This window comes from Oncorhynchus gorbuscha, linkage group LG18, assembly GCF_021184085.1.
Source record: "Oncorhynchus gorbuscha isolate QuinsamMale2020 ecotype Even-year linkage group LG18, OgorEven_v1.0, whole genome shotgun sequence".
NCBI classification, from domain to species: Eukaryota; Metazoa; Chordata; class Actinopteri; order Salmoniformes; family Salmonidae; genus Oncorhynchus; species Oncorhynchus gorbuscha.
Window position 1 is genome coordinate 250,268 of NC_060190.1, and position 27,960 is coordinate 278,227.

Consider the following 27,960-nt stretch of genomic DNA (forward strand, 5'->3'; position numbering starts at 1 on the left):
TAAAACAACTAACATTGTGAACATTGATATTAAAAGACAAGTTATTGTAAAGTGTTAAGAACAGGGAAGAAGAGCTATTCTATGGACTACAAACTTAATATTTGGATTGTTGCATAATTAGCATATTAATCACATGAATTAACCATAATAAAATAGAAAGAACAATGATCATTTTATTAAAATGTTTATAGATTCCACCAGCTTGTTGGCTCATGTCATTTCTCACGTTGGATTGACTGATGTGTGATAGTATGTTGTTAATCTGCTTTATACTGTTCAGTCTGCTGTCTTTATGCACCTTTTCATGCTTTCTCTTTTTTTTAATAGTTTAAATGTATTTGATACAAATTGGCTTAATCTTGAAACCATTAACCTTTCACAAAAACATTGCTCACTTAAAATAAAAATACAATTCTTGGAAACATGCATCAGTGTGCAGATATATATATTTTTTTACATTATGAGGTCATCATTGTTCATCATTCCCAGTCTAAACCGGCACCTCGTTAGGAGACCAACGGTCGTCAATCATCACGATTATCCACCCTACTAGCATCCACTAACTGTAGAGGCTCCTCCTTCTCCTCTTCACCCTACTAGCATCCACTAACTGTAGAGGCTCCTCCTCCTTCTCCTCTTCACCCTACTAGCATCCACTAACTGTAGAGGCTCCTCCTCCTTCTCCTCTTCACCCTACTAGCATCCACTAACTGTAGAGGCTCCTCCTCCTCCTCTTCACCCTACTAGCATCCACTAACTGTAGAGGCTCCTCCTCTTCACCCTACTAGCATCCACTAACTGCGGAGGCAGTCTCCACTTCATCATCATCAATACTCTTCACATCTTTAGTCAGAACCTCTTCAGTTTTTGTGTTCTGATGGATCTTCTTGTGTCGTCCCAGCTTCATAGAACTGGTGAATGTCTTACCACATTCGGCACAGCTGTACGGTCTCTCTCCTGTGTGAGATCTGTTGTGTATCGTGAGTTCAGAAGCTTTTCTGAAGGTTTTCTCGCAGACAGAGCAGGAGAAAGGTCTCTCTCCCGAGTGCGTCTGTAGGTGTTCTTTCAGGCGCCCTGCTTGAGAGAAACTATTCCCACACACAAAGCAGCAGTGGGGTTTTTCTCCTGTGTGTAACTGCTGGTGTCTTTTCAAGGCAGAGGAGAAGCTGAACCGCTTGTCACAGTGGGTGCAGGGGTACGGTTTCTCTCCAGTGTGTACTTTCTGGTGGTCTTGCAGATGTCTTTTCTGAGTGAACTGCTTCTCGCACACAGAGCAACTGAAGGGCTTCTCTCCTGTGTGGATCCTCATGTGTAACTTGAATGCGGACAACTTCTGGCAATCTCTCCTACATATGTTACAGGTATAGGGACTCTCCCCCAGGTGGACTTTGCTGTGCGTTTTAAGGTACGAAGCAGTAGTGAAGCGCTTCCCACACACAGAGCAGCAGTGCGGTTTCTCTCCAGAGTGCGTCGGGTAGTGTTCCTTCAAACGTGACAGTTGAACAAAACCTTTCCCACACACTGTGCAAATGTGAGGTTTCTCTTCTCTGTGTAACTTCTTGTGTCTATTCAGAGCTATGGTGGAACCGAACATCTTGTCGCAGTCTGAGCAACCATAAGGTTTTTCAACTGAATGTACACTCTCGTGTCTTCGCAGATGTCCTTTGTGGTTGAACTGCTTCCCACACACAGAGCAGCTGTACCTCAGAGCCGTATTGTGGTTCACCTTGTGCTGTTCAGTTTCTCCTGATGTTGACGGACTCTCCTCTTCCTCAGAACTCAGAGGAGGATTGAAACGAGGAGGATCCAAGTCCAATCCAACTTCTTCTCCATCAGAATTGATCAGAACACTAAATTCCTCCTCCTCCTCATCTTCCTCCTTCAGTCCTTCGTTTTTAGCATTCATCTCTGGTGTTTGGTTGTGGTTGTCAAACTCAACAGGTTGTGGTAGTCCAGGTGGTAGATGGGTCTTCTGATGTTTCCATAGGTTGTGGGAACTGGTGAAGCTCTGGCCACATTCAGTGCAGCTGTAAGGTTTCTCCCCTGTGTGGTCTCTGTGGTGTACTTTAAGGTCTGCTGGTCTTGCAAAACTCTTCCTGCATACAGAGCAGGAGTAAGGTTTCTCTCCTGTGTGCGTCCGGAAATGTTGCTTCAAACGCGATGACTGGGTAAAACTCTTCCCACACACAGAGCAGGGGTAAGGTTTCTCTCCAGTGTGTGTCAGCAGGTGTATTTTCATGGCTCCCAAATGGGCGAACTTCATCCCACAGGCGGGGCAGTGGTAAGGTTTCTCTCCAGTGTGAGTTTTCAGGTGTGCTTTCAGGTGTCCCTTCTCACGGAATTGGTTTCCACACAAAGTACAGGGGTAAGGCTTCTCTCCTGTGTGAATTCTCATGTGTTTTTGTAGCGCCGATAATTTTTGGCAGTCTTTTCCACACACTGAACAGCAGTGAGAGCTCTTAGCTGTGTGATTCTCCTGGTGATGTTCAGGTTCTCCTGATGTAGAGGGACTCTCTTCAATGTCAGAACTCTGACTGGGATTATATCCTGTGTGAAAAAAAATTGGAACAGGTTAAACAAAGCAGCAGACGAGTCAAGAGAAAATCCCCAGGTTTTAATGAAATCCTGGCTGGAGGATTCCGTTTCCTGTTTATTCCCTCCTGATTCCGGGAATCTTCCAACCAGGATTTCTGAAAAACCTGGGCATTTTGGGAAAGTTTACCTGACTCACAAACTCATCTCAACATACCAAGAAGAGAAGAATCCCAGTCCATTTCTTCTCCATCAGAATTAATCAGCCCAACAACTTCCTCCTCCTCCTCTTCTTCTTCTTCCTCCTCCTCCTCCTCTTCTTCGTCCTCCTCCTCCAGTTCTTCAGTTTTAATCTTCAGTCCAAGTGTTTGCTCCTCCTCTTTAATGTTAACAGTCATCCCAGCAGTTTGAGTGGAGGATTCACTATGGCTCTGGTCAGAAGGCAGAGACTCTGTGGGTTTGTGTCCAGCCTGGTGAGAAAATAATAAACGTTTATTTAGGATGGAGAATAACAATCAAAATGGTTCAAATGGCCTTAAAATGTTATTTCTGGTCCACCAGCCCCTAAAATGTCTTACCAGCTAAACTATTAATATCCTGTTTAAATGACACCAACAAAACACAAAAAAACAGATCTGCTTTGTAATGTTTCAAAAACAATACATGTGTTGCTCGTAAAAAGTAACGTGGTATTTAGTCCAATCACTCTTTTGTGACCCCGTTAAATCAGCCAGTGAAAGTGCAGGGCGCCAAATTCAAACAGAAATCTCATGATTCAAATTCAGCAAACATACAAGTATCTTATACAATTTTAAAAGGTAATCTTGTTGTTAATCCCACCACAGTGTCCAATTTCAAAAAGGCTTTACAGCGAAAGCACACCAAACGATTATGTTAGGTCACCGCCAAGTCACAGAAAAAAACAGCCATGAAGCAGAAATAGAGATAAAATGAATCACTAACCTTTGCTGATCTTCATCAGATGACACTCATTGGACTTCATGTTACACAATACATGTGTGTTTTGTTCGATAAAGTGCATATTAATATCCAAAAATCTCATTTTACATTGGCGTGTTATGTTCAGTAGTTCCAAAACATGCAGTGATTTTGCAGAGTCAATTTACACAAATACTCATAATAAACATTGATAAAAGATACAACTGTTATACATGGAACTTTAGATAAACTTATCTTATTATGCAACCGGTGTCTCAGATTTCTTTTTTTACTTTACGGAAAAATACCATGCAATAATCTGAGTACAGCACTCACCCAGAGACCAAAACAGATATCCGCCAAGTTGTGGAGTCAACATTAGTCAGAAATAGCGTTATAAATATTAACTTACCTTTGATGATCTTCATCAGAATGCACTCCCAGGAATCCCAGTTCCACAATAAATGTTTGATTTGTTCAATAAAGTTAATAATTTGTCCAAATACCTCTTTGTTAGCGCGTTCAGCCCTGTAGTCCATATTAATAATGCCAGAGCAGACACGCGTTTACTAGGAGCTAACGATCACGTGACCGCGCATGGTCAGCTGCTCCTGGCAGACCTCTGACTCGTTCCCCTCTCATTCGGCCCCCATTCACAGTAGAAGCATCAAACAAGGTTCTAAACACTGTTGACATCGAGTGGAAGCCCTAGGAAGTGCAAGATTACCAATATCCCACTATCTTCAATAGGAGATGAGTTGAAAAACTACAAACCTCAGATTTCCCACTTCCTGGTTGGATTTTTTTCTCAGATTTTCGCCTGCCATATGAGTTCTGTTATACTCACAGACATCATTCAAACAGTTTTAGAAACTTCAGAGTGTTTTCTATCCAAATTAACTAATAATATGCATATCTTAGCTTCTGGGACTGAGTAGCAGGCAGTTTACTCTGGGCACTTTATTCATCCAATACTGCCCCAGCCATAAGAAGTTTTAAGGGCGGTGGGTCACCATGGGAACGGGACACGTTTGTGCTTGTGAGATTGACTCTGACTAGTAGAAGTGCTACGTTCTCTTCCCTAGCATGTTGAAACTCATTAAACATTGAAAAACCAACCTAGCTTGTGAACAAAACCACGTAGATCGAAAAGAAAAACAACGTGACACTTCAGTCGACTTTTCTTTTCAAGTAAATTAGACAAACTTTTATACCTGTGCCCAGCACTTCTAAAAATGAATATTTTAACTCAGCCCCCAGCCAGGCAGCGTTGCAGCAGGAGGTGGGATAGGCTATAGGAGTCGCAGTTCTTGGACTTTGTGCGATTCATTTTCCAGTTAACCTCATAGTCCGACCCACACCGCATGTGGTCACGTAATCATAGCCTCAAGCTCATTACCATAACGCAACGTTAGCGATTTCTAAAAATCGCAAATGAAATGAAATAAATATGCCTGCTCTCAAGCTTATCCTTTTCTTAATCCTGTCGTCTCAGATTTTCAAAATATGCTTTAGAACCAGAGAAAATCAATAATTTGTGTAAGAGTGGTGATAGCTAGCTTAGCATTTAGCACTCAACATATTCACAAAAACCAGCAAAGGGATCAAATAAAATAATTTACCTTTGAAGAACTTCAGATGTTTCAATGAGGAGACTCTCAGTTACATAGCAGATGTCCAGTTTTTCCTGAAAGATTCTTGTGTAGGACACAACGTTCCGTTTTGTTACTATGCATTTGGCTACCGAAACTAACCGAAAATTCAGTCACCTACACGTCAAACTTTTTTCCGAATTAACTCCATAATATCGACTGAAACATGGAAAACGTTGTTTGAATCAATCTTCAAGGTGTTTTGTCATATATCTCTTCATTGAAATGCCGTTCCTGGAAGCCTGCATTGTTCTCAGATTCGGATGGAAAAATACTGGTAGGTGACTTTTGCGCACCAACTTCCATACAGACACCGTGCGGGACCCCTGGTAAATGTAGTCTCTTATGGTCAATCTTCCAATGATATGCCTACAAATACGTCACAATGCTGCAGACACCTTGGGAAACGCTAGAAAGTGTCCGTTCATTCCTGTCGCATTCACAGCCATATAAGGCGATCATGGAAAACGTACCAGAAATCCTGTTGATTTCCTGGTCGCTCAAACATCTTGGTTTTGCCTGTAGCTTTTGTTCTATGGCACTCACAGTGAAAATCTTTGCAGTTCTGGAAACGTCAGAGTGTCTTCTTTCCAAAACTATCAATTCCAAGCATAGTCGAGCATCTTTTCGTGACAAAATATTGCGCTAAAAACGGGCACGTCTTTTTATCCAAAAATGAAATACTGCCCCTAGAGTCTTAAGAGGTTAAGAAACAAAACCGGCAGATGGCGGGTGTTAATTTTAGGCCCTGGCCACCAGAATTAAGAGACGTTGGAGTCACTTTCCCAGGATACAGATTAAACTTCTGTGTTCTCGTGACAGCGCAGGTGGTCACTGAGACTCAGAGACAGCGCAAGTGGTTTCACACTGTCTAGGGGGGCAGAGTCACTGAGACTCAAAGGAGACAGTGCAAGTGGTTTCACACTGTCTAGGGGGGCAGAGTCACTGAGACTCAAAGGAGACAGCGCAAGCGGTTTCACACTGTCTAGGGAGCAGAGTCACTGAGACAGCGCAAGTGGTTTCACACTGTCTAGGGGGCAGAGTCACTGAGACTCAAAGGAGACAGTGCAAGTGGTTTCACACTGTCTAGGGGGGCAGAGTCACTGAGACTCAAAGGAGACAGTGCAAGTGGTTTCACACTGTCTAGGGGGGCAGAGTCACTGAGACTCAAAGGAGACAGTGCAAGTGGTTTCACACTGTCTAGGGGGGCAGAGTCACTGAGACTCAAAGGAGACAGCGCAAGTGGTTTCACACTGTCTAGGGGGGCAGAGTCACTGAGACTCAAAGGAGACAGCGCAAGTGGTTTCACACTGTCTAGGGGGGCAGAGTCACTGAGACTCAAAGGAGACAGTGCAAGTGGTTTCACACTGTCTAGGGGGGCAGAGTCACTGAGACTCAAAGGTGACAGGTGACAGCGTAGTGCAAATTAAGATAAAAGGCTCAAGACGCTGCAGGACAGGACTAGCCAGACGCTGCAGGACAGGACTAGCCAGACGCTGCAGGACAGGACTAGCCAGACGCTGCAGGACAGGTCTAGCCAGACGCTGCAGGACAGGACTAGCCAGACGCTGCAGTGCAGGACAGGACTCGCCAAACCTCAAGTGACATGTGCTCTTCAGAACACTCTTTCCCCATAGTGAGAGCTGCAGACCTTGAAGTCTATAGGGAGTCCATTCGAGGGCTGCCTCACCCTTGTTAAGGGAACCACGCTCAGCTGGTATTGAGGCTTGGCCCTGCTGCACCACAGTCCTGACTAAAATGCTCAATGGAGAGTCTCCCAATGGATCATTTTTGTACATTTTTTATTTTATTTTACCTTTATTTAACTAGGCAAGTCAGTTAAGAACAAATTCTTACTTAAGATGATAACCCACTGTTCCCCGATAGGCTAACTGCCTTGTTCAGGGGCAGAACAACAGATGTTTACCTTGTAAGCTCGGGGATTTGATCCAGCAACCTTTTGGTTACTGGCCCATTGCTCTAACCACTAGGCTAATGATTAGTCCAGGGCTAGTCTTAATCTGTGTCTGGGATATGGGCCTTTAGAATTAAAGGTGAAAGATTGGCCCAAATATGAAGGACAAAAGTTTAGCTTTATTGAGAGGAACACAGCAACTTGGACAAAAGTTTGGTTGATAGGATAATGATTTCCACCGACCTTGACCAGTATATTCGGGAAGACAGCAGCATCTTGTAGAAGTAGAATCCCACTCTCAGTAGCCTGGTTAAGGCTCACAGCACCACAGATCCCTGAAGAGTTACGCTGGTGTCTCAGTAGGTTCTCAGAGAGCGAGAACCTCATTCCACACCCGGAGCACTGGTACGGTTTCTCTCCAGTGTGAACTCTCTGGTGTTTCAGCAGCTTTGACTCAATTGTGAAACTCTTCCCACATTCGGTGCATTGGTACAGGTTCTCCCCAGTGTGGATTCTCTGATGTTCCTTCAGCTTGGTTGAAGTGGAGAAGCTCTGGTCACAATGGATACAGTTGTAGAAGTTGACTCCAGTGTGTGACTGGGCATGTATTTTCAAGGACACCAGTTGAGCAAATCCCTTACCGCATTCTCCACATTGGTACGGCGTTTCTCCTGTGTGGAGTCGTTCATGCTTCACCAGTGTCCCAGATAGAGCAAAGCGCTTGGGGCAGTAGGAGCAGCAGTAAGGTCTCTCGCCAGTGTGCACTCTCTCATGGTTCTTCAGCTTGGCAGCAGTGGAGAAAGTCTTTTCACAATGAGCGCAGAGGAAAGGTTTCTCCCCTGTGTGTGTCTGTTGGTGAGATTTTAGGTGCGCCAACTGAGAAAAACTCTTCCCGCACTCAGGGCAGCTATAAGGTTTCTCACCCGAGTGCAACAACTGGTGTCTCTTCAAGTCTCCCATGTGAGTAAACCTGCTCCCGCAGTCAGAGCAGGGGTACGGCTTCTCTCCACTGTGCACTTTCTGGTGCGTCTTGAGGTTTGCGGCTTGGGAGAAGCCCTTCCCACACACCATACACTCGTAAGGCTTCTCTCCTGTGTGTGTTCTCTGGTGTAGCATTAGTTTGTAGGAGCTGGATAGTTCTTTTCCACACGTTGAGCAGATGTGAGGGCCCAGAGCTTTGTTGTTCTCCTGGTGTTGGTCAGTTCCTCCTAATGTAGAGGGACTCTCCTCACTCTCAGAGCAATGGTCAGGTCTCTCTGCTGTGGTAAAGAGGTCGTATGGATAAGTAAGCACCTTAAATATGTGAAGATTTGAGACTGTCAATAATATAGATGTTTCTTATTTGGGTAATTGGAAATAGACAATTTATTTAAATTTCCTAAAATAAAGTAAACGTGAATGTGTAGGCTAACCCATACCTTAATAAATTAATCTTTGAACTCACCAAAAGCAGGATCTTCCTCCTCTTCTTTTACTTTGACATCTAGCACTAGACTGAGACCAGACTCCTCTACAACTGTGGGTTCAACCTGGTTGTTTTGGTCAACATAAGCCTCGGGTTAATAAATCAGACAACTCACTCGGTATAGTATGTCAACAGCAGCATTAATCTTAGTTATATTGTGTTAAGGGCCTTAATGACTGGTTTAAGGGTGCAAAATTCCAGTAACTTTCTTAAAAAATTCCCAAGTTTTCCAGAAATACAGGTTGGACGATTCCTGGAATCAGAAAGAAATAAGCAGGAAATCTGGAATCCACCAACACAGATAAAAAATGTTTTAAAAAACGAATTAAGAAAATAAATACAAAATTGCACTGGATACACCATATAAACCTACCGTACTGGTACCGTCCACAGAGGTGGCCTCCTGCCGCTGTGACCCACCCTGTATACCTTCATGGATACGACGACGATGACTGGTTCTATTCGCTGACGAGGAGAAACTCTTCCCGCAGTCGGAGCACTGGAATGGTTTCTCTCCGGTGTGAACCCTCTGGTGTCTTTTAAGGAGTGACGACGAGGAGAACCTCTTCTCGCATTGAGCGCAGTGGTACGGTTTCTCTCCGGTGTGCTGGCGCATGTGTATCTTTAAGGTCCATGGCTGAGTGAATTCCTTCCCACATTCTGAGCAGCTGTACGGCTTGGCGGTACTATTCGCTTCGCTTATATGGGATTGTTCATGTCTTGTTAGAGAGCTTGGGAAAACAAAGGTCTTTTTGCATGTGGAACACTGGTATGGTCTCTCCCCAGTGTGCATCCTCTGGTGCATCTTGAGCTCTGCTGCAGAGTTGCAGCCCCTCTCACACTCGGAGCATGGGAAAGGTTTTTTCATGCTGAGTTTCTGCTTCTCTCCGGCGTGCGTCATCATGTGGACCTTCAAGTGCCACATACGTGAGAAACTCTTCCCGCACACAGAGCAGTGGCAAGGTTTCTCTCCGGTGTGTGTCCGATGGTGTAGTTTTAACTCTCCTTGGCTGACAAACCTCTTCCAACAGTTCTTTTCCGGGCAAATGTACGGTTTCTCTCCTGTGTGCAACCTCTCGTGTGTTTTGAGGGTCCCTGTATCACTGAATCTCTTCCCGCACACAGAGCAAGGATATGGTTTCTCTCCTGTGTGCGTTCTAAGATGTCTCTGTAGTTTTGATGGGTGAGGAAACTCTTTCCCACACTCCGGGCAGCGGTAAAACGTCTTCTTAGCTGTGCGATTCTCCTGGCATCGTTCAGCTGACGCCTCATCACTAGAGCTGGGGTTTGGACTCTCTCCTGTTACAACAGTAAGGATAAAACAAGTTATGATGCGTCCCAGATGCTACCCTATTTCCTATATAGCACACTACTTTTGACCTGGCACTATACAGGAACTAGGGTATCATAATCTACTGTAGCGCTCTAGGTTCATGTATTAAAAATAATAAATAATCTCCTCGAGGGGCATTAAAGTATCGTCAGTGGGATTTCAAGTATTGTCCATCTGTGGGTAGGAGGCTTTGGGTAGGGGGTAGGAGGCTGTGGGTAGATGGTTGTGGGTAGGAGGTTGTGGGTAGGAGGCTGTGGGTAGGAGGCTGTGGGTAAGAGGTAGGAGGCTGTGGGTAGATGGTTGTGGGTAGGAGGTTGTGGGTAGGAGGCTGTGGGTAAGAGGTAGGAGGCTGTGGGTAGATGGTTGTGGGTAGGAGGTTGTGGGTAGGAGGCTGTGGGTAGGAGGCTGTGGGTAGGAGGCTGTGGGTAGGAGGCTGTGGGTAGGGGGCTGTGGGTAGGGGGCTGTGGGTAGGGGGTAGGAGGCTGTGGGTAGGAGGCTGTGGGTAGGAGGCTGTGGGTAGGAGGCTGTGGGTAGGAGGCTGTGGGTAGGAGGTAGGAGGCTGTAGGAGGCTGTGGGTAGGGGTGGGTAGGAGGTTGTGGGTAGGAGGCTGTGGGTAGGAGGCTGTGGGTAGGAGGCTGTGGGTAGGAGGCTGTGGGAGGCTGTGGGTAGGAGGCTGTGGGTAGGAGGCTGTGGGTAGGGGGCTGTGGGTAGGGGCTGTGGGTAGGAGGCTGTGGGTAGGGGGGGCTGTGGGTAGGGGCTGTGGGTAGGGGGCTGTGGGTAGGGGGCTGTGGGTAGGGGGCTGTGGGTAGGAGGCTGTGGGTAGGGGGCTGTGGGTAGGAGGCTGTGGGTAGGCGGCTGTGGGTAGGGGCTGTGGGTAGGGGGCTGGGGTAGGGGGCTGTGGGTAGGGGGCTGTGGGTAGGGGGCTGTGGGTAGGGGGCTGTGGGTAGGGGCTGTGGGTAGGAGGCTGTGGGTAGGGGGCTGTGGGTAGGGGGCTGTGGGTAGGAGGTTGTGGGTAGGAGGTGTGGGTAGGAGGTGGGTAGGAGGCTGTGGGTAGGGGCTGTGGGTAGGGGCTGTGGGTAGGAGGCTGTGGGTAGGAGGCTGGGGTAGGAGGCTGTGGGTAGGAGGCTGTGGGTAGGAGGCTGTGGGTAGGGGGCTGTGGGGTAGGGGGCTGTAGGAGGCTGTGGGTAGGGGGCTGTGGGTAGGGGGCTGTGGGTAGGGGGCTGTGGGTAGGAGGCTGTGGGTAGGGGGGTGGGTAGGGGGCTGTGGGTAGGAGGCTGTGGGTAGGCGGCTGTGGGTAGGGGGCTGTGGGTAGGGGGCTGTGGGTAGGGGGCTGTGGGTAGGGGGCTGTGGGTAGGGGCTGTGGGTAGGGGGGGCTGTGGGTAGGGGGCTGTGGGTAGGCGGCTGTGGGTAGGCGGGCTGTGGGTAGGCGGCTGTGGGTAGGACTGTGGGTAGGCGGCTGTGGGTCAGGGGGCTGTGGGTAGGGGGCTGTGGGTAGGGGGCTGTGGGTAGGGGCTGTGGGTAGGGGGCTGTGGGGTAGGGGGCTGTGGGTAGGGGGGCTGTGGGTAGGGGCTGTGGGTAGGGGCTGTGGGTAGGGGGCTGTGGGTAGGGGGCTGTGGGTAGGAGGTTGTGGGTAGGAGGCTGTGGGTAGGAGGCTGTGGGTAGGAGGCTGTGGGTAGGAGGCTGTGGGTAGGAGGCTGTGGGTAGGAGGCTGTGGGTAGGGGCTGTGGGTAGGGGGTACACTGTGGGTAGGGGGGCTGTGGGTGTGGGTAGGGGGCTGTGGGTACTGTTACAGGGGGCAAGGAGGCTGTGGGTAGGGGGCTGTGGGTAGGGGCTCATGGGTACAGCTGTGGGTAGGGGCTGTGGGTAGGGGGCTGTGGGTAGGCAATGGGTACATTGTGGGTAGGGGGCTTTGGGTAGGGGCTGTGGGTAGGGGCTGTGGGTAGGGGCTGTGGGTAGGGGGCTGTGGGTAGGGGGCTGTGGGTAGGAGGCTGTGGGTAGGCGGGGGCTGTGGGTATGTGGGTAGGGGGCTGTGGGTAGGGGGCTGTGGGTAGGGGGCTGTGGGTAGGAGGCTGTGGGTAGGGGTGGGTAGAGGCTGTGGGTAGGAGGCTGTGGGTAGGGGGCTGTGGGTTTCCCCCTCAGGACATCATGTGGGTACCAACACTGTGGGTAGGGGCTGTGGGTAGGGGCTGTGGGTAGGGGCTGTGGGTAGGGGCTGTGGGTAGGGGGCTGTGGGTAGGGGGCTGTGGGTACTGTGGGTAGGGGGCTGTGGGTAGGGGGCTGTGGGTAGGGGGCTGTGGGTAGGGGGCTGTGGGTAGGGGGCTGTGGGTAGGGGCTGTGGGTAACGGCTGTGGGTAGGCGGCTGTGGGTAGGCGGCTGTGGGTAGGAGGCCGTGGGTAGGAGGATGTGGGTAGGGGGCTGTGGGTAGGGGCTGTGGGTAGGCGGCTGTGGGTAGGCGGCTGTGGGTAGGAGGCTGTGAGTAGGGGGTGGAGGAGGCTGTGGGTAGGGGGCTGTGGGTAGGGGGCTGTGGGTAGGGGGCTGTGACGGAAATAAAATAACAATAAGTCTGTCTTCTGTCTCAAGACAATCAATAACCATCAAAACCATTTAAAATAGGCAAACATTTATTTAAGGTATTATAAAGGAAAAAAAAGTTGGATGTTTCTGAATAGGACTTTCCCCCCCTAGTGGTGAAGGAGACGTGTCGATGAAAGTTTGCAGACATCATTACAACCAACACTGTTATTTCCCCCCTCAGACATCATTACAACCAACAGTGTTATTTCCCCCCTCAGACATCATTACAACCAACACTGTTATTTCCCCCCTCAGACATCATTACAACCAACACTGTTATTTCCCCCCCATACATCATTACAGCCAACACTTATTTCCCCCCTCAGACATTGCATGGGTGACAGAACAGCAGATACTGCAACAACAAAAAATACCACGCTGCTCACATCCGTATCATCTACAAAACATAAAACATAGCAAAGAGTCTGTCTGGGGCAAAGAGTGGCTCTGTTTCCCCTAATGGGGCAAAGAGTGGCTCTGTTTCCCCTAATGGGGCAAAGAGTGGCTCTGTTTCCCCTAATGAGGCAAAGAGTGGCTCTGTTTCCCCTAATGTGGATTCCATCTTTAAAGACTCAAAGAGTGGCTCTGTTTCCCCTAATGAGGCAAAGAGTGGCTCTGTTTCCCCTAATGAGGCAAAGAGTGGCTCTGTTTCCCCTAATGTGGATTCCATCTTTAAAGACTCAAAGAGTGCCTCTGTTTCCCCTAATAAGGATCCAATCTTTAAAGACTCAAAGAATGGCTCTGTTTCCCCTAATGAGGATTCCATCTTTAAAGACTCAAAGAGTGGCTCTGTTTCCCCTAATGGGGCAAAGAGTGCCTATGTTTCCCCCAATGAGGCAAAGAGTGGCTCTGTTTCCCCTAATGGGGCAAAGAGTGGCTCTGTTTCCCCTAATGAGGCAAAGAGTGGCTCTGTTTCCCCTAATGTGGATTCCATCTTTAAAGACTCAAAGAGTGTCTCTGTTTCCCCCAATGAGGCAAAGAGTGGCTCTGTTTCCCCTAATGGGGCAAAGAGTGACTCTGTTTCCCCCAATGAGGCAAAGAGTGTCTCTGTTTCCCCTAATGGGGCAAAGAGTGTCTCTGTTTCCCCTAATGGGGCAAAGAGTGGCTCTGTTTCTCCTAATGAGGCAAAGAGTGTCTCTGTTTCTCCTAATGAGGCAAAGAGTGTCTCTGTTTCCCCTAATGAGGCAAAGAGTGGCTCTGTTTCCCCTAATGAGGCAAAGAGTGGCTCTGTTTCCCCTAATGGGGCAAAGAGTGGCTCTGTTTCCCCTAATGGGGCAAAGAGTGGCTCTGTTTCCCCTAATGGGGCAAAGAGTGGCTCTGATTCCCCTAATGAGGCAAAGAGTGGCTCTGACTCCCCTAATGAGGCAAAGAGTGGCTCTGTTTCCCCTAATGAGGCAAAGAGTGGCTCTGTTTCCTCTAATGAGGCAAAGAGTGGCTCTGATTCCCCTAATGAGGCAAAGAGTGGCTCTGTTTCCCCTAATGAGGCAAAGAGTGGCTCTGGTTCCCCTAATGAGGCAAAGAGTGGCTCTGGTTCCCCTAATGAGGCAAAGAGTGGCTCTGTTTCCTCTAATGAGGATTCCATCTTTAAAGACTCGAAGAGTGGCTCTGTTTCCCCTAATGAGGCAAAGAGTGGCTCTGTTTCCTCTAATGAGGATTCCATCTTTAAAGACTCAAAGAGTGGCTCTGTTTCCCCTAATGAGGCAAAGAGTGGCTCTGTTTCCTCTAATGAGGCAAAGAGTGGCTCTGTTTCCTCTAATGAGGCAAAGAGTGGTTCTGTTTCCTCTAATGAGGATTCCATCTTTAAAGACTCAAAGAGTGGCTCTGTTTCCCCTATTGAGGCAAAGAGTGGCTCTGTTTCCCCTAATGAGGCAAAGAGTGGCTCTGTTTCCCCTAATGGGGCAAAGAGTGGCTCTGTTTCCCCTAATGGGGCAAAGAGTGGCTCTGTTTCCCCTAATGGGGCAAAGAGTGGCTCTGTTTCTCCTAATGAGGCAAAGAGTGGCTCTGTTTCCCCTAATGAGGCAAAGAGTGGCTCTGTTTCCCCTAATGAGGCAAAGAGTGGCTCTGTTTCCCCTAATGGGGCAAAGAGTGGCTCTGTTTCCCCTAATGGGGCAAAGAGTGGCTCTGTTTCCCCTAATGAGGCAAAGAGTGGCTCTGATTCCCTAATGAGGCAAAGAGTGGCTCTGTTTCCCTAATGAGGCAAAGAGTGGCTCTGTTTCCCTAATGAGGCAAAGAGTGTCTCTGTTTCCCCTAATGAGGCAAAGAGTGGCTCTGTTTCCCCTAATGGGGCAAAGAGTGGCTCTGTTTCCCCTAATGGGGCAAAGAGTGGCTCTGTTTCTCCCAATGAGGCAAAGAGTGGCTCTGTTTCCCCTAATGAGGCAAAGAGTGGCTCTGTTTCCCCTAATGAGGCAAAGAGTGGCTCTGTTTCCCCTAATGGGGCAAAGAGTGGCTCTGTTTCCCCTAATGGGGCAAAGAGTGGCTCTGATTCCCCTAATGAGGCAAAGAGTGGCTCTGATTCCCCTAATGAGGCAAAGAGTGGTTCTGTTTCCCCTAATGAGGCAAAGAGTGGCTCTGTTTCCTCTAATGAGGATTTCATCTTTAAAGACTCATCAAATTGAACTGTCCTCTTGAGAGAGAACCATTTTATTTCTAGTTAACATTGTCGGCTACTTACCTGTATAATTAAAACTCCACTCCTCTAAATCTTCCTCCTCCTCTTTGACTACGATGTTAAATCTAGGTATTTCACTGAAGCTGTCAAGGCCTCCAGGGTAACCAATCTCCTGCCCCTGCGGTGTGTGGTCCCGGTCACCGCGGTTACAGTCAGGACCCAGCGACAGCGTTGGTTGGGGTTCAGTTGAGCAGGATGGGGACGGCCCACCAAAGTCCTAGAATACAGAATCAAGTCAAATTGTATTTAAAGCGCATTAAAAAAAAAAAAACGCAACACACTGTATAGTAAAACGTAAACAGTCAGTGCCACGACATCATTCAAGAACCACCTTCTTCATAAGGTGAATGCACCAATTTGTCCTTCCGTAGCTCAGTTGGTAGAGCATGGCGCTTGTAACGCCAGGGTAGTGGGTTCGATCCCCGGGACCACCCATACGTAGAATGTATGCACACATGACTGTAAGTCGCTTTGGATAAAAGCGTCTGCTAAATGGCATATATTATTATTATTATATATTATTAGAACCTGAGGGGGACCAAGAGGCAGCCTGTAGTAACTATACCCCAGCCTCTGGTATAACCTGCTAGAGGACCTGAGGGGGACGAAACTGGACTTCTGTAGCTCAGTTGGTAGAGCATGGCGCTTGTAACGCCAGGGTAGTGGGTTCGATCCCCGGGACCACCCATACGTAGAATGTATGCACACATGACTGTAAGTCGCTTTGGATAAAAGCGTCTGCTAAATGGCATATATTATTATTATTATTATTATATTGTAAGTCGCTCTGGATAAGAGCGTCTGCTAAATGACTTAAATGTAATGTAATGTTCTGACTCATTAGCCTGCTGTGGGTTTACAAGCCTGTATGAAAGGTATTCTACGGTGACCCTTGACCCTATTCACACACATTAGCCTGCAGTGGGTTAACAAGCCTCTCTCAAAGGCATTCTACGGTGACCCTTGACCCTATTCACACTCATTAGCCTGCTGTGGGTTTACAAGCCTGTATGAAAGGTATTCTACGGTGACCCTTGACCCTATTCCCTCAGGGAGTCTCAGGGTGAGTAGGAATATGCACACACAAAAACAAATAACATATTTCCAATTCACATGTGCGTAGTAACACATACCGGTACGCGTGTACATTAATACATACCGGTACGCGTGTACGTTAACACAGACCGGTATGCGTGTACGTTAACACAGACCGGTACATGTGTATATTAATACATACTGGTACATGTGTAAATTAACACATACTGGTACATGTGTACATTAATACATACTGGTACATTAATACATACTGGTATATTAATACACACTGGTACATGTGTACATTAATACATACTGGTACATGTGTACATTAATACATACTGGTACATGTGTACATTAATACATACTGGTACATGTGTATAATAATACACACTGGTACATGTGTATATTAATACATACTGGTACGTGTGTATATTAATACATACTGGTACATGTGTACATTAACACATACTGGTATATTAATACACACTGGTACATGTGTATATTAATACATACCGGTACATGTGTACATTAATACATACTGGTACATTGTGACTACAGGCTCTGACAATAAAGACTATAACTACAGGCCCTGACAATAAAGACTATGACTACAGGCCCTGACAATAAAGACTATAACTACAGGCCCTGACAATAAAGACTCATTATGACTACAGGCCCTGACAATAAAGACTCATTATGACTACAGGCCCTGACAATAAAGACTATGACTACAGGCCCTGACAATAAAGACTCGTTATGACTACAGGCCCTGACAATAAAGACTATGACTACAGGCCCTGACAATAAAGACTAAGACTACAGGCCCTGACAATAAAGACTAAGACTACAGGCCCTGACAATAAAGACTATGACTACAGGCCCTGACAATAAAGACTCGTTATGACTACAGGCCCTGACAATAAAGACTATGACTACAGGCCCTGACAATAAAGACTCGTTATGACTACAGGCTCTGACAAGACTATGACTACAGGCCCTGACAATAAAGACTCGTTATGACTACAGGCTCTGACAAGACTATGACTACAGGCCCTGACAATAAAGACTATGACTACAGGCCCTGACAATAAAGACTATGACTACAGGCCCTGACAATAAAGACTATGACTACAGGCCCTGACAATAAAGACTATAACTACAGGCCCTGACAATAAAGACTATAACTACAGGCCCTGACAATAAAGACTCATTATGACTACAGGCCCTGACAATAAAGACTCATTATGACTACAGGCCCTGACAATAAAGACTATGACTACAGGCCCTGACAATAAAGACTATGACTACAGGCCCTGACAATAAAGACTCGTTATGACTACAGGCCCTGACAATAAAGACTATGACTACAGGCCCTGACAATAAAGACTAAAACTACAGGCCCTGACAATAAAGACTATGACTGCAGGCCCTGACAATAAAGACTATGACTACAGGCCCTGACAATAAAGACTATGACTACAGGCCCTGACAATAAAGACTAAAACTACAGGCCCTGACAATAAAGACTATGACTGCAGGCCCTGACAATAAAGACTATGACTGCAGGCCCTGACAATAAAGACTATGACTGCAGGCCCTGACAATAAAGACTACAGATTATATATATATATATCACACACACACACACACACACACACACACACACACACACACACACACACACACACACACACACACAGTACCAGTCAAAAGTTGACACCTACTCATTCAAGGGGTTTTTCTTTATTTTTACTATTTCTACATTATAGAATAACAGTGAAGACATCAAAACTATGAAATAACACATATGGAATAATGTAGTAACCAAAAGAAGTGTTATACAAGTTAAAATATATTTCATATTTGAGATTCTTCAAAGGAGCCACCCTTTGCACACTCTGGGCATTCTCTCAACCAGCCTCATGAGGTAGTCACCTGGAATGCTTTTCAACTAACAGATGTGCCTTTCCTTCTTAATGCATCCTTCTTTCCTTCTTAATGCATTAATATGAAATAACTGGCTCTCATGAGGAAAGGAAGACCCAGAATTATCTCTACTGAAGAAGATAAATTCATTAGAGTTAACTGCACCTCAGATTGCAGCCCAAATAAATAATTCACAGAGTTCAAGTAACAGACATCTCAACAGCAATTGTTTAGAGGAGACTGTGTGAATCAGGCCTTCATGGTTGAATTGCTTCAAAGAAACCACTACTAATGGACACCAATAATAAGAAGAATTGCTTGGGGCAAGAAACACGAGCAATGCACATTAGATCTGTGGAAATCTGTCCTTTGGTCTGGAGTCCAAATTGGAGATTTTTCATTCCAACCGCCTTGTCTTTGTGAAACGGATGATCTCTGCATGGGTGGTTCCCATGTGAAGCATGGAGGAGGTGGTGTGATGGTATGAGGGTGCTTTGCTGGTGACACTGTTGGTGATTTATTTAGAATTCAAGGCACACTTAACCAGCATGGCTACCACAGCATTCTGCAGTGATACACCTTCCCATCTGGTTTGCGCTTATTGGGAATATAATTTGTTTCTCAACAGGACAATGACCGAAAACACACCTCCTGGCTGTGTAAGGGCTATTTGACCAGGAAGGAGAGTGGAGTGCTGCATCAGATGACCTGGCCTCCACAATCACCTGACCTCATCTCAATTGAGATGGTTTGGGATGAGTTGGACCTTAGAGTGAAGGAATAGCAGCCAACAAGTGCTCAGCATATTTGGGAACTCCTTCCAAAATGTTGGAAAAGCATTCCAGGTGAAGCTGGTTGAGAGAATGCCAAGAGTGTGCAAAGTTGTCATCAAGGCAAAGGGTGACTACTTTGAAGAATCTCAAATATAAAATATATTTTGATTTTATAGGTGTTATTTCATAGTGTTGATGTCTTCACTGTTATTCTACAATGTAGAAAATAGTAAAAATAAAGAAGAACACTGGAATGAGTAGGCGTGTCTATTATTTTACCCTAACCCTACCACTCCTCCCCTAATTAGTTTACTTCAATGGACAACAACACTTAGGCTTCCACTTCCAGCATATACTATATACATTTTACAGACAGTATATTCTACATGAGTCACCTTGTTTTTTGTCCTACCCTTCAGCTCAACACATCTCTCAACACCATCCATTTTACAGACAGTATATTCTACATTAGTCACCTTGTTTTTTGTCCTACCCTTCAGCTCAACACATCTCTCAACACCATCCATGTTTTATATCCATTTGCCATATATTTTTCAACTGTGTCGTTTCACAAAAGTTCTAAACCGTTCTCATAGTTACAGATTGTAAATTAAAGAAACATTTTTTTGTGAAAAGTATTATTATATTATTGATTAATTGACTATGCCTTTTCAAATCACCCAGCAGTGATATTTGCAGAGTCAGCTCCAGGTAAATGTTGCCATTCTTCAGCCATTCCTGGACCTGCGATCCAAAACAAGCTTCATATGGACAGTACCAAAACAAATGATCTAATGATTTTGTCTCCGTCTCAAATTCTTCTCAAATTTTAAGGCTGTAACGTAACAAAATGTGTGAAAAGTCAAGGGGTCTGAATACTTGCCGAATGCACTGTAACATTCTATTGGTTGCAAGAATTTTGTATAATAATTTAGTTTTGAATCTAGCGTTGTTTTGCGTTTCAGTTCATAAACCATGTGCTATGGAATCGGTACGTCGAATATCTCTTCTTTTTATTTTCCAATCTATATGGCACAGCGGTCCATTGTCTGGTCCTTAAATTAACCTCACTAGGGTAGGGGGCAGCATTCAGAATTTTGGATGAAAAGCATGCCCAAAGTAATCGGGTCCAGAAGCTAGGATATCCATAGAAATTGGTTGATTTGGATAGAAAACACTCTAAAGTTTCTAAAACTGTTAAAATAATGTCTGTGAGTATAACAGAACTGATATGGCAGGCAAAAACCTGAGGAAAATCCATCCAGGAAGTGCCTTTATTTTGAAAAGCCAATTTTTCCATTGAAAGCCTATCCACCATACAAAGACTTATGACACAGTTCACGATCCCTATGGCTTTCGCAACATGTGGCCAGTCTTTAGGCATTGTTTCAGGCTTCTACTCTGAAAAATTAAGGAAAACAGCACTTTCAATGAGAGGACAGTGGAAATTTCCAGACACGAGTCCAGCGCCTGACCGGGAGCCTTTCTTGTTTCTCCTTTTCTATTGACAAAGCTTTTGTCCGGAAGAAATATGATCGATTATTCATGACAAAAACAACCTGAGGATTGATTTTAAACATCGTTTCATATGTTTCTATGAACTTTTATGGTACTTTTTTTTAGATTTTTCATCTGCATGCTGTGACCACAGGTTTTCGGATATAAAGAGGGACTTGATCGAACAAAATTAAAATTTATTGGGTAACTGGGAGACTTGTGAGTGTAACCGTATGAAGGTCATCAAAGGCAAGTGTCACATTTTATCGCTATTTCTGACTTTTGTTACTCGTCTACTTGGCTGGTTACTGTTTGTAACGATTTCTCTGCTGGGCGCTGTTCTCAGGTAAACGCATGGTTTGCTTTCGCGGTAAAGCCTTTTTGAAATCTGACACCGTGGTTGGATTAACAAGAAGTTCATCTTTAAACTGATGTATAACACCTGTATGTTTCATGAATTTTTATAACGAGTATTTCTGTTTTTGAATTTGGCGCTCTGCAATTTCACTGGATGTTGGCCAGGTGGGACGGTAGCGTCCCACACCCCCTAGAGAGGTTTAACTGGTATACTTCATTTTCCACAAATTTCTTTAACCAATGGTTGTGTTCATTTAAACCTGCAAGAGAAACTAACTTTTCATGGCCACATGGTGCCATCTTTAGTGTTAATGATGTTTTAAAAACATTTATGCACAAAAAGTGCATAGTGCTGCTAATTGTATATGTTGTTTGTTGGTTTTCAGTATAAAACTTGGTGAAATGATTTACTGATACTGATAACATTGATAACACTGATAACACTGACAATCCTGATAACACTGACAATCCTGATAATAATAATAATAATAATATATGCCATTTAGCAGACGCTTTTATCCAAAGCGACTTACAGTCATGTGTGCATACATTCTACGTATGGGTGGTCCCGATAACACCGACAATCCTGATAACACCGACAATCCTGATAACACCGACAATCCTGATAACACCGACAATCCTGATAACACCGACAATCCTGATAACACCGACAATCCTGATAACACCGACAATCCTGATAACACCGACAATCCTGATAACACCGACAATCCTGATAACACCGACAATCCTGATAACACCGACAATCCTGATAACACCGACAATCCTGATAACACCGACAATCCTGATAACACCGACAATCCTGATAACACCGACAATCCTGATAACACCGACAATCCTGATAACACCGACAATCCTGATAACACCGACAATCCTGATAACACCGACAATCCTGATAACACCGACAATCCTGATAACACTGACAATCCTGATAACACTGACAATCCTGATAACACTGACAATCCTGATAACACTGACAATCCTGATAACACTGACAATCCTGATAACACCGACAATCCTGATAACACTGATAATACTGACAATCCTGATAACACTGACAATCCTGATAACACTGACAATCCTGATAACACTGATAATACTGATAATACTGACAATCCTGATAACACTGATAACACTGTCAATCCTGATAACCGCGATAACAATGACAATTGCGATAACACTGTCAATCCAATTTTCATAACATTTAATCTCTAACTGCATGTGTGACAGAACTCCACCTGACAATATATATATTTTAAAAAATCGCAACGATATGGGCAATTATGATTTGATTCTTTTTTTGCAATTATCCGCGCTTTCATGTCAATTAGTCAGGTGCTACGGGGTCTAAATCAGTGGTCCCGAAACGGCTGATTTATTTAAGTTGTAACGCACAAGGTGAAATGTAGAAATTGGGTAGTTCATCATCAGTTTCTAGGCCGTCATTGTAAATAAGAATGTGTTCTTAACTGACTTGCCTAGTTAAATAGAAGGTTAACTCAAAGTATATATATATATATATTTATTTTTTTATTCATCAGTTCCTGTTGTCATGTTAGTCATTGCAGATCTTAGAGAGATATTTATAACAGGTCTGAAATGTCCAGATCAACTAATCCAGATCAACTAATTCAGATCAACTAATCCAGATCAACTAATCCAGATCAACTAATTCAGATCAACTAATCCAGATCAACTAATCCAGATCAACTAATGTTTTTTTTAGCTTGTTCTTTTTTAGCATATAGATTTTGTTTCATGTTTGAGTCACTCAGATCTCACACCAATAAACATTATACATTGGCAAAATGTATAGAATTGCAAGAAAACATGCTTCAAAAATTGCTACATTTTCTCTGCACCTCATGACAACATGTGTAGAATTGCAGGGAATAAGTTGCCAAAACAGTTTGTGCCATGAACAGGGCTTGTGCCCATAGAAATAGACCTGGGAGAACAGAAGGGAGGACTGTCGGTCCTGCTGCTCTGATTGGATAAAGAAATAGACCTGGGAGAACAGAAGGGCGGGCTGTCGGTCCTGCTGCTCTGATTGGATAAAGAAATAGACCTGGGAGAACAGAAGGGCGGGCTGTTGGTCCTGCTGCTGATTGGATAAAGAAATAGACCTGGGAGAACAGAAGGGCGGGCTGTTGGACCTGCTGCTCTGATTGGATAAAGAAATAGACCTGGGAGAACAGAAGGGAGGGCTGTTGGTCCTGCTGCTCTGATTGGATAAAGAAATAGACCTGGGAGAACAGAAGGGCGGGCTGTCGGTCCTGCTGCTCTGATTGGATAAAGAAATAGACCTGGGAGAACAGAAGGGCGGGCTGTTGGTCCTGCTGCTCTGATTGGATAAAGCGAAGCTGTATTTCTCATTCATAATTTCACCCGGTCTTTTCCTCACATGTTTGGGTCTTGTCATTCAGATTGCTGCTGCCTCCTGTTCGTCTGCTACTATGACAAATCAATAGGTAAGAACACTTGCTATGACGCTATCAATGTGCATAATATCTAACAAGCAGAGCGAAGGTAGGGAAAATTGTTACGCTAACTTATTAAGGACACACACACACACAACCAGTCCGCACGCTGCTCCTAATCTGCAACCTTTTTTGGTCGATAAATGTGCAGGGAGATTTTGCCAACATCTACTTAGCAATATTAAAACACTTCTGTTTTTTTCCCCAGATCACGAGTGTCATCTGATTATCAACTGTCAATTTAGTCATGACATTGATGCAGCCTCCTCTCACTTTTTATAGCTATTGTTTACAGGCCTCCTGGGCCGTATACAGCATTCCTCACTGAGTTCCTATCGGACCTTGTAGTCATGAAATCTATGCAGCCTACCCAAACATTTTATATATCTACTGGTTACAGGCCACCTGGGCCGTATACAGCGTTCCTCACTGAGTTCCTATCGGACCTTGTAGTCATAGCAGATAATATTCTAATCTTTGGTGACTTTAATATTCACATGGAAAAGTCCACAGACCCACTCCAAAAGGCTTTCGGAGCCATCATCGACTCAGTGGGTTTTGTCCAACATGTCTCCGGACCTACTCACAGCCACAGTCATACTCTGGACCTAGTTATGTCCCATGGAATAAATGTTGTGGATCTTAATGTTTTTCCTCAAAAATCGGACCACCATTTTATTACGTTTGCAATCGCAACAAATAATCTGTTCGGACCCCCAACCAAGGATCATCAAAAGCTGTGCTAGAAATTCACAGACCACCCAAAGCCGTCAGAGTACTAAAATCACTTAGCTGAGGAACTAAATGTAACCTTGCGTAATACCCTAGATGCAGTCGCACCCCTAAAAACAACAAAAACATTTGTCATAAGAAACTAGTTGCCTAGTTTGTTTTCACTATATATTTGACCTCTTGGTGATGTCATTCGGAAACATAATGTTAACTTTCACTGCTATGCGGACGACACACAGCTGTACATTTTGATGAAACATGGTGAAGCCCCAAAATTGTCCTCCCTGGAAGCCTGTGTTTCAGACATAAGGAAGTGGATGGCGGCAAATGGTTTACTTTTAAACTCGGACAAAACAGAGATGCTTGTTCTATATCCCAAGAAAAGAGATCTTCTGTTGAATCTGACCAATTAAATCTCGACGGTTGTATAGTCGTCTCAAATAAAAGTGAAGTGGATGGCTGCAAACTTTCTACTATTAAACTCGGACAAAACAGAGATGCTTGTTCTAGGTCCCAAGAAACAAAGAGATCTTCTGTTGAATCTGACAATTAATCTTAATGGTTGTACAGTCGTCTCAAATAAAACTGTGAAGGACCTCGGCGTTACTCTTGGACCCTGATCTCTCTTTTGACGAACATATCAAGACCGTTTCAAGGAGAGCTTTTTTCCATCTACGTAACATTGAAAGAATCAGAAACTTTCTGTCCAAAAATGATGCAGAAAAATTAATCCATGCTTTTGTCTGTTCTGGGTTAGACTACTGCAATGCTCTACTTTCCGGCTACCCGGATAAAGCACTAAATGAACTTCAGTTAGTGCTAAACACGGCTGCTAGAATCCTGACTAGAACTCAAAAGTTTGATCATACTACTCTAGTGCTAGCCTCCATACACTGGCTTCCTGTTAAGGGCAGATTACAAGGTGTGACTGCTAACCTACAAAGCATTACATGGGCTTGCTCCTACCTATCTCTCTGATTTGGTCCTGCCATACATATCTACACGTACGCTATTGTCCCTAGAACAGCTGGAGGCAGGGTTTTCTCCTATAGAGCTCAATTTTTATGGAATGGTCTACCTACCCATGTGAGAGACACAGACTCACGTCTCGACCTTTAAGTCTTTACTGAAGACTCATCTCTTCAGTGGGTCACATGATTGAGTGTAGTCTGGCTCAGGGGTGTGAAGGTGAATGGAAAGGCACTGGAGCCACGAACCACCCTTGCGGTCTCTGCCTGGCCGGTTCCACTCTCTCCTCTGGGATTTTCTGCCTCTAACCATATTAAGGGGTCCGAGTCACTGGCGCTCTTCCATGTCGTCCCTAGGAGGGGTGCGTCACTTGAGTGGGTTGAGTCACTGACGTGATCTCCCTGTCCGGGTTGGCCCCCCCTCGGGTTTGTTTCCCATGGGGGAGATCTTCGTGGGCTATACTTCGTGGTTTGAAGATATCCCTCTAGTGGTGTGGGGGCTGTGCTTTGGCAAAGTGGGTGGGGTTATATCCTGCCTGGTTGGCCCTGTCTGGGGTTATCGTCGGACGGGGCCACAATGTCTCCTGACCCCTCCTGTCTCAGCCTCCAGTATTTATGCTGTAATAGTCTACGTGCTGGGGGGCTAGGGGCAGTCTGGTGTATTTCTCCTGTCTTATCCGGTGTCCTGTGTGAATTTAAGCACGCCCCCCTCTAATTCTCTCTCAATGTCTTCTCTCGGAGGACCTGAGCCCTTGGACCTGAGCCCTTGGACCTGAGCCCTTGGACCACGCCTCAGGACTACCTGACCTGATGACTCCTCTCCACGCTTCTTCCATGGTTCCTGCTGTTTTATGGAGTTTTTCCTAGCCACTGTGCTTCTACATCTGCATTGCTTGCTGTTTGGATTAGTCAATTAGTAAATTATACACCCTTTCAGGTTGTTTACCAACTCATAGAAGTAGTCGTAAATTGACTACTTCAAAATGGAGATGGCCTCAATGATGCTGCACGTGCGCTCAGACGCCTTAATGAGGTACAACGCTGCGATCTTAATAAGACATCTCTATTCTCCCAACCAATCAGAGACCGGTTAGATCTGGTTCAGGGCACCGGAGCGGAACTCCACGACATCCGGTCTCTGCTCTGTTCTTCAGAAACTTCCTTCACCATGGAGTTGAGTAACCTAGCTAGGTCTGTAGACCCAACCAACAGAAATAACACGCCATTCCACTAGTGCTGAGCAATTTGCCAAAATAACTGCTATTCTAATTGACCAACGTTTCATTTCTTTCTGTGAGCTCAATGCGCACACTGCAGTTTCTCTAGAGATACACCAGATCCAGCCTGAACTGTGAGATGTAGTAGGGAGTTGTAGTTTCCAACAAGCTAATATTCCACATAATTACCACGTTTAATGCGCTAAACTAACTACAATGACATGTGCATTTATTCGTCTGGTCTGTGTTTCTTTTATGCCTGCTACAGCATGATTTGAGAGGTATCTCTACCTGAAAATACATGATCTAAGTGATTGATAGTTGCATGGAGAGGCAGGTAGCCTAGTGGTTAGAGCTTTGAGCCAGTAACCGAAAGGCTGCTGAATCAAATCCCTGAGTTGACAAGGTAAAAATCTGTCGTTCTGCCCCTGACATGGTGGATGTTGAGTAAGGCAGCCCTCCACACCTCTCTGATTCAGAGGGGTTGGGTTAGGCACATTTCAGTTAAAGTATTCAGTTGTACAACTGACTAGGTATCCCAATTTCCCCAATCAGCAGTCATAAAAGTATGCCTTATTTACTTTAAAGAACTACAAAATAGTGATTGTCAGGCAGCAGCTCTGAGATGACTTGGCATAAAATAAAACAAATGTAAGACACACAACTGAAATATTTTAGAGTAAATTAATGGTTAATATGTGAAACGCAGTAACTGTCATCACTACCATCATGGGAGTTGTATTAATAGTTGTATCCTGTGCATTCAACCCCAATAATCGAAACAGAAAAGAGTTTATTTTTCTGAATCGAACTGACCTCAAAGATAACGGATTGGTCGTGTTCGTGTGTAAACCAAGTCGGGAGAAGAGTGGATAATGTTAAAGGTTAGCTACTATTCTGCCGACGTGTACTTGGTTTACACAATATCAATCCCCGCTACTGATAGCTAACGCTAGTTATCTCCATCCAGCTACTACTTATTGTGCTAACACCAATCCGATACTTGTTTTAAATCTGTGAGTGGACACTTTGGGAAAAGGGTGGAGAAACGGGACGCAACTAGAGAACGAAAGTCGTGGTTCTCACCTCCTCCATCTTGAATCCTTCAGGAATTGTTGAAGCAGCTAAATGCTGTAGCGGGAAATGAAATCGTCCACGTCCTTTCTCTGAAATGAAAATGTTCACCACGAGGTCACGTTAGCTAGTTAGCTAGCGAATTAAACAGCCTCGCTACTAGTAGCACATTACAATTTGACAAAGGTTAGCTAGCTAGGCTAACGGCAGCCAGGAAGCTAGCTAACTGCTTTGCTAAACCCGATTACAAAACTATAAAAATACTAGTTGGAAATATTGCCTGCTCCGTGTTTACAGTTCAAGTTTGGCAACGTCACAGCATATTTTTCAACCGTATCATTGTGATATTTGACGAATTTCCAACAAAATTACGTGGACAGCTAATCCAGACTGCTGGCTAGCTACATCAGCGTCTTTCTGCTTCCGGTCTAACTTCCGGTCCGGATTATCTTCTACTGTGGACTCCGCTATACCGCCACCACCAGTTCAGGAGCGCAGTGGTGTTTCACAACATGTATATTTTAATTTCTTAATCCAAATAATGTTATTTGAATAATACTGAGTTGACTGTTATTGATATTTTATATGCAGAGCTCCTGAGGCATCACCTAAATGTGTAATAGACAGAGTGGAAGAGGAGAAGTCCAGGGGCTACATGACTCAGGCTGCTTCCCTGATTTGACCTCTACAAGATTATCAGCAGACTCCATCACCGTCATCTACCATCCTCTGACCACTCCCTCCGCTCAAACCATGAACTGACCCGCTGCTCTTCGGAGGATGCAGCGTTCAAAGACTTGGC

At 45.2% G+C, this 27,960-nt stretch overlaps 2 protein-coding genes across 2 annotated transcripts; both read right to left on the reverse strand.

The window, feature by feature from the left end:
• Positions 1 to 14: 14 nt before the first annotated feature.
• Positions 15 to 2,819, reverse strand: LOC124003751 (zinc finger protein 658B-like). The gene is made up of 2 exons (XM_046312304.1): positions 2,750 to 2,819; positions 15 to 2,547 (listed from the first exon to the last, which is right to left on the reverse strand). The coding sequence occupies exons 1-2, from the start codon at positions 2,772 to 2,774 to the stop codon at positions 785 to 787; spliced, it is 1,788 nt and encodes a 595-aa protein (XP_046168260.1). The 5' UTR covers positions 2,775 to 2,819; the 3' UTR covers positions 15 to 784.
• Positions 2,820 to 2,846: 27 nt separating this feature from the next.
• On the reverse strand, positions 2,847 to 27,664 carry LOC124003750 (zinc finger protein 345-like; the record flags this gene model as incomplete). The annotated part of the gene is made up of 6 exons (XM_046312303.1): positions 27,171 to 27,664; positions 15,082 to 15,295; positions 8,877 to 9,802; positions 8,483 to 8,567; positions 7,282 to 8,297; positions 2,847 to 3,002 (listed from the first exon to the last, which is right to left on the reverse strand). Coding segments are annotated over exons 1-6 (2,406 nt in total), but the record flags the coding sequence as incomplete, so codon positions are not given.
• Positions 27,665 to 27,960: the final 296 nt, after the last annotated feature.

Coding starts and splice junctions, on each gene's coding strand:
- LOC124003751 (XM_046312304.1), bottom strand. CDS start 2,774: ATGGACTGGGATTCTTCTCTTCTTG. Junction 2,548..2,749: donor CTGGGATTCTTCTCTTCTTG/GTATGTTGAGAT, acceptor TTTTTCACACAG/GATATAATCCCAGTCAGAGT.